We start from the raw sequence: 14,605 nt of genomic DNA on the forward strand, positions 1-14,605 counted from the left end.
CAAGTTATGGGCATAAAAAGGGCATAACAGGGCATAACAAGTTAATGCCACTTGTTAAGCAACTTCTTTCTCACTGGGCTTCAGTTTCCTTTTTTGGGAGGAAGGCTTTGGACCAGTTGATTTACTAGGTGTTTTTACATTCTTATATTGGGAGATTCTAAGTCCTCCTGGTTGTCCATAAGTCTATAAACCTGTAATTTAACTGGAAAACACTAGCCTCAATGTCCATTTCATCAGTGTTGGCTGCCATTTTGGTCTCCTATACTTGTAGAAGTGGACTTCGTTGGTGGCCTTGTTGTAGGTTCTCAATTCCTGGAGGAGACATGTAAATTACAATATGACTGTGGACCCTTCTCATCTGATTTTCCCTTGGGTTTTAATTGTTCATGTTCCTTCAGGCTTGTTTCCTATGAAACCACTTCTCTTCAATTTGACTGTGGGAACCCCTTCTGAAGGGTAAACTATTCTGGACTTGGTCCAAGGGAGACTGCAGACTCATGTGCCTGTCTCCCAGTTGTTGTACACATCTTCCTTCCTTTTTTCCTTGTGATCACCTTTTATTCCTTGAATTCTGTAGCAAGTGTTTATTGTACTAGGCTCTAAGGAAGCATAATTAGACAGATTCCCAGACTGTGGTTAGATATATGGAGTTCTTTGTTTTAAAGAGAGACCAAAGGATATTAGATTATATTTAACAGGCCTTCTTGTCTTAATAGTCTGCTTCTAAAAATACTCTGTGTGTCTGACTGATAGTCTAATATGGTTCATTAGTTAATTGATTTTTTTCCTTAACAGAGGAACATCTTCATTTTTTTTTTTTGCCTTTCTGCTCAACTCTGGTGCAAAGATGAACAAAAATAGCCTGGCATACAAGGAGTCACTCACCGTTGGGAAAATAGATAGGAAAATACACAGTGCTAGTAGAAGTTGAGTAACGTACTTGAAAGTACTCCACTGACTGTTTGTGGAAGGCTTGAATTGTATCTTTTTCCTAAGGTCTCAACCAATTCAGGTATAGCATGTGTGACTGCTGTAATTTTTAGGAAGGTTCTCAGGAATCTGCAGATCACCTACCTCTTTGCAGCAAACTTTCACTATTACCTTGACTTTTCACCTGAGGAATATTGATTGGACTTTGCAATTCTGTGCCAGTTATCTTTAACATGACCTCATTCCATATAAAGGGATTTAAAAGTCATTTTATTTACAGAGAAAAACCACTTGCCTATCTTTTTTTTTTTTTTTTTTTTAGGTATTTCATGCCCAGTAACTATTATATTTCTTCCTTCCTCCCTACAAGAGAGAAATGAGCTAGTTTCCTGTGATATCTTGTTTGATCTTCAAGTAAACTAAAACTGTTTGGGGCAGTAAGACACTTGTAGGATATGGCTCTTTTAAGCCTTCTAAGATCTCAAGGAGCAAAGGAACACCTGCCTTATCTAACAATTATTAAAAACTACATCTTTAGCTAAATAGATTATTTAGTTGCATGGTAATGTGTCATTCAAAATAATTTTAGGGACTGTTTCCTCAAATATGTTCTAGACTTAAAATAGTATGGTGGTTCTCAAAGAAGTTTTTCCCAAGTATCAGTATCACCTGTTAATTTGATAAAATTCAATTGTTTCAGTTTCACCAGAGACCTACTGATCAGAAAGTCCGTGATTCTGAATAGGACCTAGAAAAATTTTTTAACAAGCCCATTAGGTGGTTCTGATACATGATAAAATTTGGGAACCACTGATCTAATATATTAGTGCTTCAGTCTTATCAATGATAGTAGTAAATCAAAATAGAATATGACAAATCAAGCAGCATTTTATTTTCAGAATAAATGATTTAAAAAAAATACATCCTTCCTTTTTTTTTCTTCCTTCCTATCTCCCTTTTCTTTCTATCTTTCCTTTTTTCCTTCCTTTTCTTTCTTTTTAACAGAGTCTCGGTCTGTCACGTGGGCTAGGGTGCCGTGGCATCAGCCTACCTTACAGCAATCTCAAACCTCCTGGGCTCAAGTGATCCTCGGACCTCAGTCTCCCGAGTAGTTGGGATTATAGATGCAAGCCACCATCCCCGGCTAATTTTTTCTATTTTTTAGTTGGTTGGTTAATTTTTTTCTGTTTTTAGTAGAGACGGTGTCTTGCTCTTCCTCAGGCTAGTCTCAAAACTCCTGACCTCAAGTGGTCCTCCTGCCTCAGACTCCTAGAGTGCTAGGATTACGGGTGTGATCCACCGCTCCTGGCCTCTATGTTTATTTTTGTTACCAGAGATAAAATTAGAATAGGTATTATATATAGTCTAAGAAGAATCACTACTATAATTTGCATGGAGCTGGAATAAATCTTTTACTATATCTAAAATATGCATGTTCTGCCTTTTGGATAATCAGATTGAAATTGTTTTTATTTTTTAAGACTATTTAGCTTGAAGAATTCTTTTAGGAAAAAAAAAATTATTTTGTTTGGCTTTTGATTGCAGAGAAAAATGGAAACGGGAGCCCTCAGAAGACGAACATGAACAAGGTACCAGTGCAGAGAGTGAGCCAGAGCAAAAGAAAGTGAAAGCCAGAAGACCTGCCCCCAGAAGGTGCACTGTTTGCTTAATCTCTGCTTCTGGATGAGCTTGATTTGTGTTAGATTGAAAAGGATGATGTCATGCTGAATGAGGGCCTTAATCAGATAACGGTGTGTTGTGATTCTGGGGTTTAGATGTCTGTGGTTCACTTTGTGCCAGCCTACATTGTGTAGATCTTCATGCTTCTTACTTCACAGTGACTGGTTATGGTGGGGTGAATATGTCTTCAGCTTTTAAAAAATTCCCTGTTTGGCCAGCTTACCAGTTCTTTTTGGGAGAACTAATTCTTAAGTTTAGTAGAACACTGTCTAGTATAAGGCATGCTTGAGTGTTTATTATCTTATTCATGTCCTCTGTAGAACACTAATTAGAGACTCTGATTGTGACGAGGAGGTAGGCTGAATTAGCAGCAAATTTTGGTAATTTTTGACAAGATGGCACCCTAAGGTGCTGGTGACAGGAAAAGGAAGGCAGGAGGCAGACAGGCCAGGAACATTTTCCTTGTTGTAGTATTGCTTAGGATGGGATCTAGGCCAAATCCCACCAACCACCTATTTTTGTATGGCCTGTGAGCTAAGAATAGCTTTTATAGATGAACATTTATATTAATAATTTATAGTTTTATGATAACACTAAGTTTGAACCCCAAATAAGTGAAATGTTATCTCCTTAAAAAGAATTCTATTCTCATTAGTAGGTATAGTTCACAATAAATATACTTAATGATTATTTTATTTTGAATTTTGTCAGAAAGTCAAATTTTGTGAAAAGTTATTTCATCTTGTTATGTAAGTACCTATATCATGGCCTCAGTTTTGCCTTTTGGCTGGGAAAGCCTGAAATATTTGCTCTCAGGCATTTACAGGAAAAATTCGCTAACCTCTGGCCTCGGAAATTGTATTTGTCCCCTACCCCTGCGGGAAAATTCATCAACTTAAGTTTTGTCTTCTTTCTTCTGAATTTAAGCTCTGAAAACTGAAGTGTCATTCCAGTTCTGTGTTCTAGAATATTACTCATTATTTTTAAAATCCTTACCTGCCTAGAATTGGTTATGGTAGGCATGAGAGTAACATAAATGTGATTATGAGTTTTCATTTCTCTCCTTCTCTTACTACTTTCACTGTTTTATTATTGATGGAATATTTGAGGATTCCCTTATCCAGAGAGCTTTTAGACACTGGCTTTCATGGCAGGGGATGTACATGGGAATCTGCAGAGCAGCCATCTCCCTAATCTGTTCCAGGAGGTCTGTGGCAGGGGCACAGTCTCTTAGGTAGTCTTCCAGGTATATTTTGTGCACTTATGAAAAAAATATATGTGTAGTTATTTCTTGTCTTTTACTCCCTTTACACAGATAATAGCATTCTGTGCTGCTACTTCTGCATATTTCTTTTCTCATCTTGGAAATTTTTTCATGTCAGTACACAGAAAACTCCCTTTTTCTTTTCTTTTGAGTACATAGTACTCTGTTTATTTTTAAGGCCATGTAGTACTGTTTAGTTCCCAGTTGAAGAACTTTAGAGTTTTCTAATCTTTTGTTATTGTAAATAATGCTATAATGAATACTTTATTATGCCTGTATAGGTGGGTGCATATCTGTAGGATCAATTCCTATGAGTAAAATTGTTGTACTTTTAAGTTTCATAGATATTTCTGAATTGCCTACCAAAAAGATACTATCACACCATGCTGTGTATGTACCTTCATATTGGAAATGCAAATTTGTAGTGAATTAGACTATCAGGGATTAGGATTCAGGAATATGCATTTTTAACATTCCCCAAGTGAATGTTACATTCCTATGTATCAGTGGTCCGTAACCTTTTTGGCACCAGGGACCTGTTTCATGGAAGACAATTTTCCCATGGACCTGGTAGGGGGTAGGAGAGTATGATTTTGGGATGATTTAAGCTCATTACATTTATTGTGCACTTTATTTCTATTATTATTATATTGTAATATATAACGAAATAATTACACTCATCTTAATGTAGAATCAGTGGGAGCCTTCAGCTTGTTTTCCTGCAACTAGAAGGTCCCATCTGGGAGTGATGGGAGACAGTGACTGATGTGACAGGAGATGGAGCTCAGGCGGTGATGCCAGCAATGGGAAGCAGCTGTAAATACAGATGAAGCTTTGCTCTCATGCCTGCCACTCCCTTCTGCTGTCTGGTTCCTAATGGGGCATGGACCAGTACCGGTTCTTGGCGCTGAGGTTGGAGACCACAGCTCTATGTACCACTGCTCTGGGAAATACTGTTATATAGATCTGAAGTAGGCACCAAATGATACAGTAAAAACTTTGCCATTTTTTTTCTCTTCTCATTTTAGAACAGTGCCCAAACCCCGTGTTAAAAAGCAACCTAAGACTCAGCGTGGAAAGAGAAAAAAGCAAGATTCTTCTGATGATGATGATGAAGATGATGAAGCTCCCAAAAGGCAGACTCGTCGAAGAGCAGCTAAAAATGTTAGGTATGTTGTGTCCCGAACATTTTCTTTGGTGGGAGGGTGAGGGTTAGAACTTGTTTCTTATAAGTCTAGAATTATGCATTTGATAGGTAAAAATGACAACCTATGTCCTGAAGTTACTTTTGGAAATTTGGTAGCCTTCTTGCAAAAGGAATGATATTGAGCCAAGGGGAATATGGATAGACTAGCAATAGCTCATTGCAAGCCTTCATTCCTATAGAGATTTGCTTTAAGTTCACGTCCTGTTAGTGGTGGCTTAGTGACATTATATTCATTTCATCATATTCTTTTTCAGGAAAGATGTTTGGATTATATTTTCTCACTTTGAAATTGTTCTTTGAATGAAACAAAGTTTTCTTTTTTTTCTTTTTTTAAGAGATAAGGCGTTGATCTGCCCAGGCTGGAGTGCAGTGGTGTGATCATATCTCACTTTCACCTCGAACAGCTGGGCTTAAGGATAAGGAACGATCTCCCTCCTTATCCTCCCAAGTAGCTGGGACTACAGGTGTGCACCACTGCACCTGGCTAATTTTTTTTTTTTAATTGTAGAGACAAGGTCTCACTATTGCTCAGGCTGGTCTCGAGCGATGCTCTCTCTTCAGCCTCCCAGAGTGCTAGGATTACAGGTGTAAGCCACCGCACCTGGCCCTCAGTTTTCTGAGGTTCAGCTTATGTCCTGATACTTGGATATGATAATTTTATCAAGCTTACTAGCAGGATATTAGCATTAATAGAAAGTGAAATAAATAGATATATGCAGATACTAATATTTTATAGGCATCAAAAAACATTTAATTTTCCTTTATGAGTTTTCTTTTTAGAGGATTTTAGAGGTTTCTTTTGGTCTTCTTAGAGACGGTGAAACTGAGTCCTGGAGATACTGTTAACTTACTCAATGTATCCAATTAATAATTCCAAAGCTAGGACTAGGCTTGAGTATGTTGTGTATAGCTTTGCACTTTTCCATACTATAACAGTACTGCATCCAGGAGTATGTTTTACTTTTTCATGACTCTTAAGCTATTTGTTGTTAATATATGGTGGAAGGTTACACTTTAATATTTTATTACCAGGAAGTATATGTGTTGAATTTCCAAAACTTTCCCAACAGTTTTTGAATATTTAAGTTTCATATTCTTGTTATTGGGAGACAAAATCCAGGGTTGAAGCAATTAATCTTACAAATATTGCTTCTCCTTTGCCTGATGAAATAATAGGAATTTTTTCTTTTAGTATGCTTTTTCTTTCTTTGGGGTAGTTTCCTTGTTTACAAAGTAATGATCTGATACTAAAAAATGAAAAAATAGGAGGGCCCTTGTAGTTTTCTGTATCTTGCTTATACAACATAAATATGTAATCTTTTTAGTTTGAAATAGAAGTTAGTCTTCCTACAGTTATCTATGAGCACACATCAGTATCTTAAGTGGGGAAGAAATAAGCTTTGTGCCTGCTGAATGGCAAATCTGTAAAACAGCATGTTGGAAGCAAAAAAAGGTATGGTTCTTTGTTCTAGTGATGTTATGTATGGAACTGTTTAATTCTGAAAAGATTAATTTATTTTTAGATATTTATTCAGTATTATTCCTTTTGCAGTTATAAAGAAGATGATGACTTTGAGACTGACTCAGATGATCTTATTGAAATGACAGGAGAAGGAGTTGATGAACAACAGGATAATAGTGAAACTATTGAAAAGGTCTTAGATTCAAGACTGGGAAAGAAAGGAGGTAATATATATTTGGGAAGCAAATTACTTTTTATATCTACTCAGTAAAGTTCAGATTTTATGTATTTTAACTCTTCTTTGGTGAATTTTAGTCCACGTTATGTATTCATTGTGAAATGAATCTTCATGTTTCAGAGCAGAGGACAAAGGAATGTGTCCGATATGTCTTTAAGATTTTAAATTAAGCTAATACAGATCACTTAATGTTTCATAATGCAGTGATGTAGCAGAGATGCCTGCTTATTAACATTAACCAAATCTACTTTTAGTTGTTATTATTAATCTTCTGAAAATACCAAACTGGTTATATACATATTTGGATAATAAAGATTTTTTTATATCTAATTTATTTAACTCATAACTTAATCGGTCTAAAGTAACCTTAAAGTAACCATAAAGCAAATATCAACATAATACTTATTTCTTTTTCCTTTGTTGTTTTTTGTTTTCTTATTCTGTCTTCGTTTGAGGTTAAGGGAATTAATAAGGAACTTTGGGTGGGGGACATTTGTTGGGTGAGAGTATATTTTGATTTTCTATTCTTATTCCTGGACAGAAGGAGTTGTTTTCTGAGTTAGTAATGGACCAAAACAAAAGGGTGTTGCTGCTTTATTTCTATTTTTTTTGGAGAAGGAATTGCTTTGATTTTACCTGCAAATTTTAGAATATAATAAAAATTGGGTTTACATTTTAAAAATATTTTAAATGATTGATCAAATGAATATTTATGAGTTTCTGCTTATTTCAAGTAAAGGATTTTGGTACTTCATCCAAAAAGAGACTCTTTAGAGAATTGCTTATGTGGGAAGCTTTTCAATATCTAGTTTAACGTACTCTGTTTAAAGTGTAATTTAATCTTTTTACAGCCACTGGCGCTTCTACTACTGTATATGCAGTTGAAGCTAATGGAGACCCTAGTGGTGACTTTAACACTGAAAAGGATGAAGGTGAAATCCAGTACCTCATCAAGTGGAAGGGTTGGTCTTACATTCACAGCACATGGGAGAGTGAAGAATCCTTACAGCAACAGAAAGTAAAAGGTCTAAAAAAACTAGAGAATTTCAAGAAGAAAGAGGATGAAATCAAGCAATGGTACATTTTCCATCATGGATTAAAAAAAAATATTTTGCCTGAGGGAAGGGGTAGTTTTTAAATAATGTATGGAGAACACAGCTATCTAGGTTCTCAGTTTTTGCCTTGATCATCTGAATATGAAGCCATTTACAAATGTATTTTATAAAATTGTGATCTTGAAGACTATATGTTTTTGTGTGTGGCTATCAAGGTTTTAGAGTTAATAATACTAATTAGCTCATTCAGCATTTTCCACATGTTATCTCTTTAATCTTCAGAATAAATACATGAGTTTGTACTGCTGTTACCCTATTTTATAGATGGGAATAGTGGACCCATCTCTCCAAGCGGACCCAGGATTTGAATTCTGACGGCCTGACTCCAGAGTGCATTTTTTAAACACCTTGCTATTTTCCTATGGTTAGGCTGGGATAGCTTAAACGTGTGAAGAGTTAACAATTCTCTAATCTTGGTTTTACACAATTTGCAAAATGATATGAAGGAAATGATTAGATAATTTCTAAAACTGTTATAGTCCATTGTGTTTTTTTTTTTTTTTTTTTTTTTGAGACAGAGTCTCACTTTGTTGCCCAGGCTAGAGTGAGTGCCGTGGCATTAGCCTAGCTCACAGCAACCTCAAACTCCTGGGCTCAAGCGATCCTCCTGCCTCAGCCTCCCAAGTAGCTGGGACTACAGGCATGCACCACCATGCCTGGCTAATTTTTTTTCTATATATATTAGTTGGCCAATTAATTTCTTTCTATTTATAGTAGAGACGGGGTCTCGCTCTTGCTCAGGCTGGTTTCGAACTCCTGACCTTGAGCAATCCGCCCGCCTCGGCCTCCCAGAGTGCTGGGATTACAGGCGTGAGCCACCGCGCCCAGCCGTGTTTTTAGTTTACTTACAGCTTTGCATGCATTAGGTAGCATATGAGAAATACGAGGTCCTATAGCACAAAGCTAAATTGAGTAATGAGATACCAGGTTCAACCTGAAGACATACCTGCCAGTGCCATGTGATCAGATAATTTTTCTTTCTCGAATATGGACAAATGGTTCTGATTCTGGTTTTAGTACTATGCAAAATGTGCTACTTTAGTAAATTACATATTTTTCCTTTGACTCAAAACCAAAAATATGTACCCCTAAGGTAGAGGAGGAGTAGGTTTATAAAGTAATTAGGAATTTGAAATCTTCTGAAATACAGTAATATCTAATATCAAGTTGCTGTTGCTTTCTTTTTAAAGCTTTTTGGTACTAAGAATAACCAGTTTGCCAAAAACATCATAAATCAATCTTGATACATAAACTCATACATTTATGAGAAAAGCTATGTTTTTTTTAAAATCTGGAAGATAGTTTTATTGTCCTGATCTGTTTAGATATATGAATTTATCATGTGAAATAGTTAGTTTTAGGTTCCTTCTTAGGTATGACACATTAGAGGGACAAACAACTGGTATACCTGCCTGTGAGTCTAAGACTTTTAATGTTTTCTAAAAGTATTTTTTTTTTTGTAAAAATCTCTGGCCTAATTACTAGTAAAGATCATTAAAAGCACAGGTATAAGTTAAAAATAGATTTTCTTTTTCACCTTTGACTTTTGCCTTGATACATTGTGTATGGATCCCCAAACTCTAATAGGATTTACTTTTTCTGTCTTTCATTCAGGTTAGGGAAAGTTTCTCCTGAAGATGTGGAATATTTCAACTGCCAACAGGAGCTGGCCTCAGAGTTGATTAAACAGTATCAGATAGTAGAGAGAGTAATAGGTAAGTACATGGAAACTTATTTTAGCCATGTTTAAGCTCAAAGAATAATGGCTTTTGCTTTGGGGAGTAATGCAAATTAAAAAAAATGTTACTTTTTGAGATGAGGCTGATGCTGACTTAGATTTATTTTGAAGTGAAAGCTAGCAATATAATGCTGTTAAATTTGAATGTGCAGGATGAGATAAAGAAGTGTTAAGGATAATGTAAAGGTTTTTGGCTTGAGCTTATAGAAGAAGAGAGATATTATTTACTGAAATGGAAAAATGAAAAGGAGCCGATTTTTGTAGTGGAAGCCAAGAGCTTTGTTTGATATTTGTAAGTTTAACATATTTCTTAGTCATCTAAGTGGAAGGTATTATGAAGTCTGGAGCATATATAAGCCTGTAGCTTAGAACTCAGTCTAGGCTGGAGATTTATATTTGGGAATTTATCAGTGTGTAGGAAGTATTTCATGCCTCAAATTTAACGAGTTCATCAGAAATAGAGTATACATGGTGAGAAGAGGAAGTCTGAGAGCTTTCCAGCATTTGGAAGTCAGAAGAAGCCAGCAGAGGAGACTGAGAAAGAACAGCCAGTGAGATATAGGAGGAGAGCTGAGAGAGTGGGCTACTGGAAGCCAAATGATTCACATGGCCGAGAAGGAGGGAATGCTGTTAGTCAAAGGACCATGAGGACTGAGACTTGGTCCTTAAAAATGTGGCGACAGGAATGGCACTGGTGAAGGGATCCATGGAGTGATGGGGGTATAGGCCAGATCGGGGTGGGTTCAAGACAGAAAGAGCTGAGTAGTGAGTATAAACAGCTCTTTGAGGGAGTCTCATAAAGGGGAACAAAGAATCAGGGTGCTAGCCTGAGAAGAATTTATTTTTTAGGATGTGAGATGGTAGAATTTATATGTATTCTTATTCATAGAACCTAAAATCTTTTTTTCTTGGTTATAGTTATAACTTTCCTGTCTTTGCATTTGTTTAGCTGTGAAGACAAGTAAATCTACATTGGGTCAGACAGATTTTCCAGGTAAGCAAGTGATCTTATGTATAAATGTTTCGCATTTAAGAGCAGTTCATGTTTTGCAGATTATTTAGTTTTATCACCTGGTGTTTCATTAGTTATGCATAAAACAAAACATCACTTCCCATCTTTAATTGACAATTGCTGATCTGTAAATTTCTGTATACGAAATAGCTCATAGTCGGAAGCCGGCACCTTCGAATGAACCTGAATATCTTTGTAAATGGATGGGACTGCCCTATTCAGAGTGTAGCTGGGAAGATGAAGCCCTGATTGGAAAGAAATTTCAGAACTGCATCGATAGCTTCCACAGTAGGAACAACTCAAAAACCATCCCTACAAGAGAATGCAAGGTGTGGTGTGATTGTTGGCTTTTGGTTTTTCAGGGGAAAGATGTATTGATACAAAGGGTTTGTCACATAGATATTGAGAAGAGAAAATATTACAAAAGTAAATGATGATTCCTATTTTGAAGTTAAAAAGGCTGACTTAAATGTGACATTAAAGAAAATAAGGAAAAGGAGATGAATTGTATAGTGGCTTTGCTGACTTCTTTAATCTTATGATTTACAGAATTAGAAATAGGCTATTGCGGAGAATACTTGAAAGGATTTAGGCATTTTAAAAGAGAAATGACAGGAAAAGGGGGAGTGTCTTTGTAAGTTAGAAACTAAATATATAAGCTTATTTGCTAGATTGGCTGTACAAGTGCTTTTCCTTAGAATTTATTCCATCTGGAAAGTGCTGTGCTTGGGTCTTCAAATTAATAAAAGTACATATCAGACTTGGGCTCTGTCACTGAGAGGATGACGTTCAAGTTAATGGCACCAAAATTCTATCTGGAAAGTACTATGTAACTGCAGGACACACAAGTGTGATAGGGAATATGTGGTCAGAGAGGTACACAGGTAGAGGTGTCTGCGCTCCAGTGGTCATGTAAGGGGTTTTAAGAGCAAGTTGTGGTGCTTGCATTGCTCCTGGCCCTTCAACGATGGATTGGTTCTGCTGGATAGACAGACAAGAGGAGGCCCAAGGTTTTGGTGTCCTGTGAAAGGTATCAAGAGAAAGATTCTTTTAGTGCAATAGAAGAACTTTTAGACCCCAGTGGTGGAATCGAGGGATAATGTTGGTGAGTGCATTGAGGTCAAAGTGTGTCTCAATTACCTTGAAGTTATTTTGACTGTATGGGATAAATAGCAGCAGGATGAAAACTGTGTTTTATTTAGAAAGCTTCATCTAATGGCAGTGTGTAAAAAACTCTGGAGTAAGTCATTATTAAAGTCAGAAGGTCCAGCCAGTAAGATGTCATAGAAGTCCATGAATGAAGAATTACTGAGAGGACAAGCTGTAAGTAGTGGTAGTGTAGAAGGATTGGATGGGAGAACAATTATGGGGTAGGTTTGACAGGAGTAGATGGATAGCTGGTTTTGAAGGGTGAGAGTGAGGAGTCAGATTCTGTTCACTGCCGGGTACTCTCACAGGAGTGCTGAAACCATCAATAACCTTGTCATATCCTCTTATTAGGATGATACTTCTAATAATAGACCCCATAGAGCACTAATCTTCAGAGAAATGCTCCCTGTAAATGGACTTATGTGGCCAAATAACTTTGGGAGGCATTTCTGAATGAATTTCTCCTGGAAACTTACACTATAGACACACATGTTAGACTTTGAAAAGTCATGAGGAAAGACATTTGTATAACTTTTTGATCCATTGTGTCCCAAACTGATTTGGCCACAGAGTCCACCTTTTGTGCAAACCATAGCACTTGGCCTTACTAAAATGCTATTCTTCAAACCTTTGGAGGTGAAGACCTTCTCTTCAGAAAACCAAACACACACAATTGGGGTTTTTAAGGTAGGTGGGCTGTGTTTCAGAATTTGTACAAATCCCATTATGGTAAAGTTCAGCTGCAGTTAGCATATGACAGATTTTTGCAGAGGCATTGTTTTGTAGTGTTTAGAATAAGATAAAGGTAACTGTGAGAATAGGAGACTCTTAACTGCCATACTGTAGAGAAGATATGAAAATAAAGTGTTACTTAATGATGTTCACAAACTTATTTTGGGAAAGGAGGAAGTTAACTAAAAAGTATTTTATTTTAGGATGAACTCTGGCTTTGGGAATATAGACCGTGAAGTAAGTGCTGCATGGAGGTGGTGGTTTATATGTGCAATTTAAATTTTTTCACTTTGGTGCAGGGTATGTAAATTGTGGCTAGCATTTTAACATAGGAGCAGGAAGAAAATTTTCTCAGACCTGGGCTTTGTCAATTTTTGTTTATTAGGCCCTGAAGCAGAGACCACGATTTGTAGCTTTAAAGAAACAGCCAGCATATTTAGGAGGGGAGAATCTGGAGCTCCGAGATTATCAGCTAGAAGGTCTCAACTGGCTTGCTCATTCCTGGTGCAAGTAGGTAGAAAAATATGTTTGAAATTTTCTTTACTGTTTTTGGCTTCTTTATTGTTAGATGCAAAGAATTACTTCTTCATACTCTATATTACAGAAATAAAATCATGTGATTGAGAGAAGCCCCTCTTGAGAGTTTTTATTTATGTGTAATACCATTTTATTCTGAAGCAAAGAGTACTTTGTTATTTCAATATTTTGGGGGTAATTTTGTCATAGCCAGAAACCTATATCATAATATGTTACTCATGAGTGTAAATAGCAAGTTAATTTGCCCAAATCTTTAATGTGGAAGGAGTTAGTTGTTATTAGAAGAAAAAAATTTTTTGCGTGTGTTTTCTTTCTAGGCCAGGGAAACCATTAGCTTAACTTCCTATGGTATTGCTGTAGAGTGTGTGATTTCACCACCTGTGTAGGCTGTCTTGGGTAGAGGAAGGTCTCTGATGGTTGAACCTGTGAAAGTATCCTTACTCCTTAATCTTGGGGGAAAATAAAAAGAGAGAAAGAGAGATGAGACAGTGATAGCTCTTGAGGTGTAAAGGTAATTTTGGGCAGTACTTAACACTCTTAATTCTCCCAATTCAGTCACAAATTCAAGTAGTTCCTAATTGCTAAATGCCAGGGACCCATCTAGGCCTTGAGAATTTAACAACGAACCCAGACAGACATGATTTTACTGTCCTTTCTGAACATACAGTGAAAAATACCTTTAATGCCCGCCTACAAATTCCTTTCCCTACATGCAACTCTTAATTTCTTCAGTGTTTTAGTAAAGCAAAAATCTTTATTTCAGAATTAAAGTGCTGTCTAAAAATAAAAACACAGAGTTTTCTAGCTATAGAGGTACATTTACAATGACTGTTTCCCAAGTGAACCATCTACTACTACTCTTTGTGCTGTAAAATCTAATACAATATTTAATATTCAATTATGAAAGTTAAATATCTTGAGAAACTTCATTTTGTATGACTGAGGACATAGGCCTGATAAAACTATTTTAAATTGCTTGAAAATGATTTTCCTTTCAGAGGATAGTGGGACCATGTCTTCTTAAAAGTTAATTAAAAAGCTAGATGAACTTTAAGAAATTGTATAATTTAACCCTTTCATTTTATAGTTGAGAGCTCTTAGGAGCAAAGGTGCCATGTACCTCGACTAGAGTCACACACTTCCCTTGTACCGTCTTTGGCACTTTTTTTTTTTTAACTTTAAACTGAAGAAATAAAAGTTAACTTACAAGAGCCCAAGCACAGCTGTTACACCCTGGTGACAGACATGTTACATTAAGTAATGTGCTGTTTTGATCTAGTTTCAGAAAAACAGGTGAATCAATTCAAATCTACTTTAGTCTTTATATGTAGATTGTAGTAGTTTGCTAGGGAGAGGAAATCATGTAGAAACCAAACTCTGTTTCTTCCTCAGTAGTGTGAAAGGGGAGAGAAATGAGAAGGAAATTTGTTTAGCTAAATTGTACATAAAATTGGGTGTACCTGAGATTTGTAGAGGTATGACTTTCTATTCTCCCTTCCCCTAATGTGATCCGCTTTGTTCTTTGCTGTACTTTCCCCTCA

The 14,605-nt window shown here is 36.4% G+C and overlaps 1 protein-coding gene across 5 annotated transcripts in view; it reads left to right on the top strand.

Annotated features, from left to right (window-relative positions):
• CHD2 (chromodomain helicase DNA binding protein 2) overlaps window positions 1-14,605 on the top strand; it is a 118,459-nt gene that overhangs the window by 32,113 nt on the left and 71,741 nt on the right. For all 5 annotated transcript variants that reach the window (XM_076004790.1, XM_076004792.1, XM_076004794.1 and 2 more), the window contains 8 exons: window positions 2,476-2,583; window positions 4,903-5,043; window positions 6,634-6,767; window positions 7,633-7,858; window positions 9,511-9,611; window positions 10,584-10,628; window positions 10,797-10,975; window positions 12,913-13,037. In XM_076004790.1, coding sequence (XP_075860905.1) covers window positions 2,476-2,583; window positions 4,903-5,043; window positions 6,634-6,767; window positions 7,633-7,858; window positions 9,511-9,611; window positions 10,584-10,628; window positions 10,797-10,975; window positions 12,913-13,037 — 1,059 coding nt within the window. The remainder of the gene's footprint in view (window positions 1-2,475; window positions 2,584-4,902; window positions 5,044-6,633; window positions 6,768-7,632; window positions 7,859-9,510; window positions 9,612-10,583; window positions 10,629-10,796; window positions 10,976-12,912; window positions 13,038-14,605) is intronic.

The sequence above is a fragment of the Microcebus murinus genome, chromosome 7, assembly GCF_040939455.1.
Source record: "Microcebus murinus isolate Inina chromosome 7, M.murinus_Inina_mat1.0, whole genome shotgun sequence".
Classification (NCBI taxonomy): Eukaryota; Metazoa; Chordata; class Mammalia; order Primates; family Cheirogaleidae; genus Microcebus; species Microcebus murinus.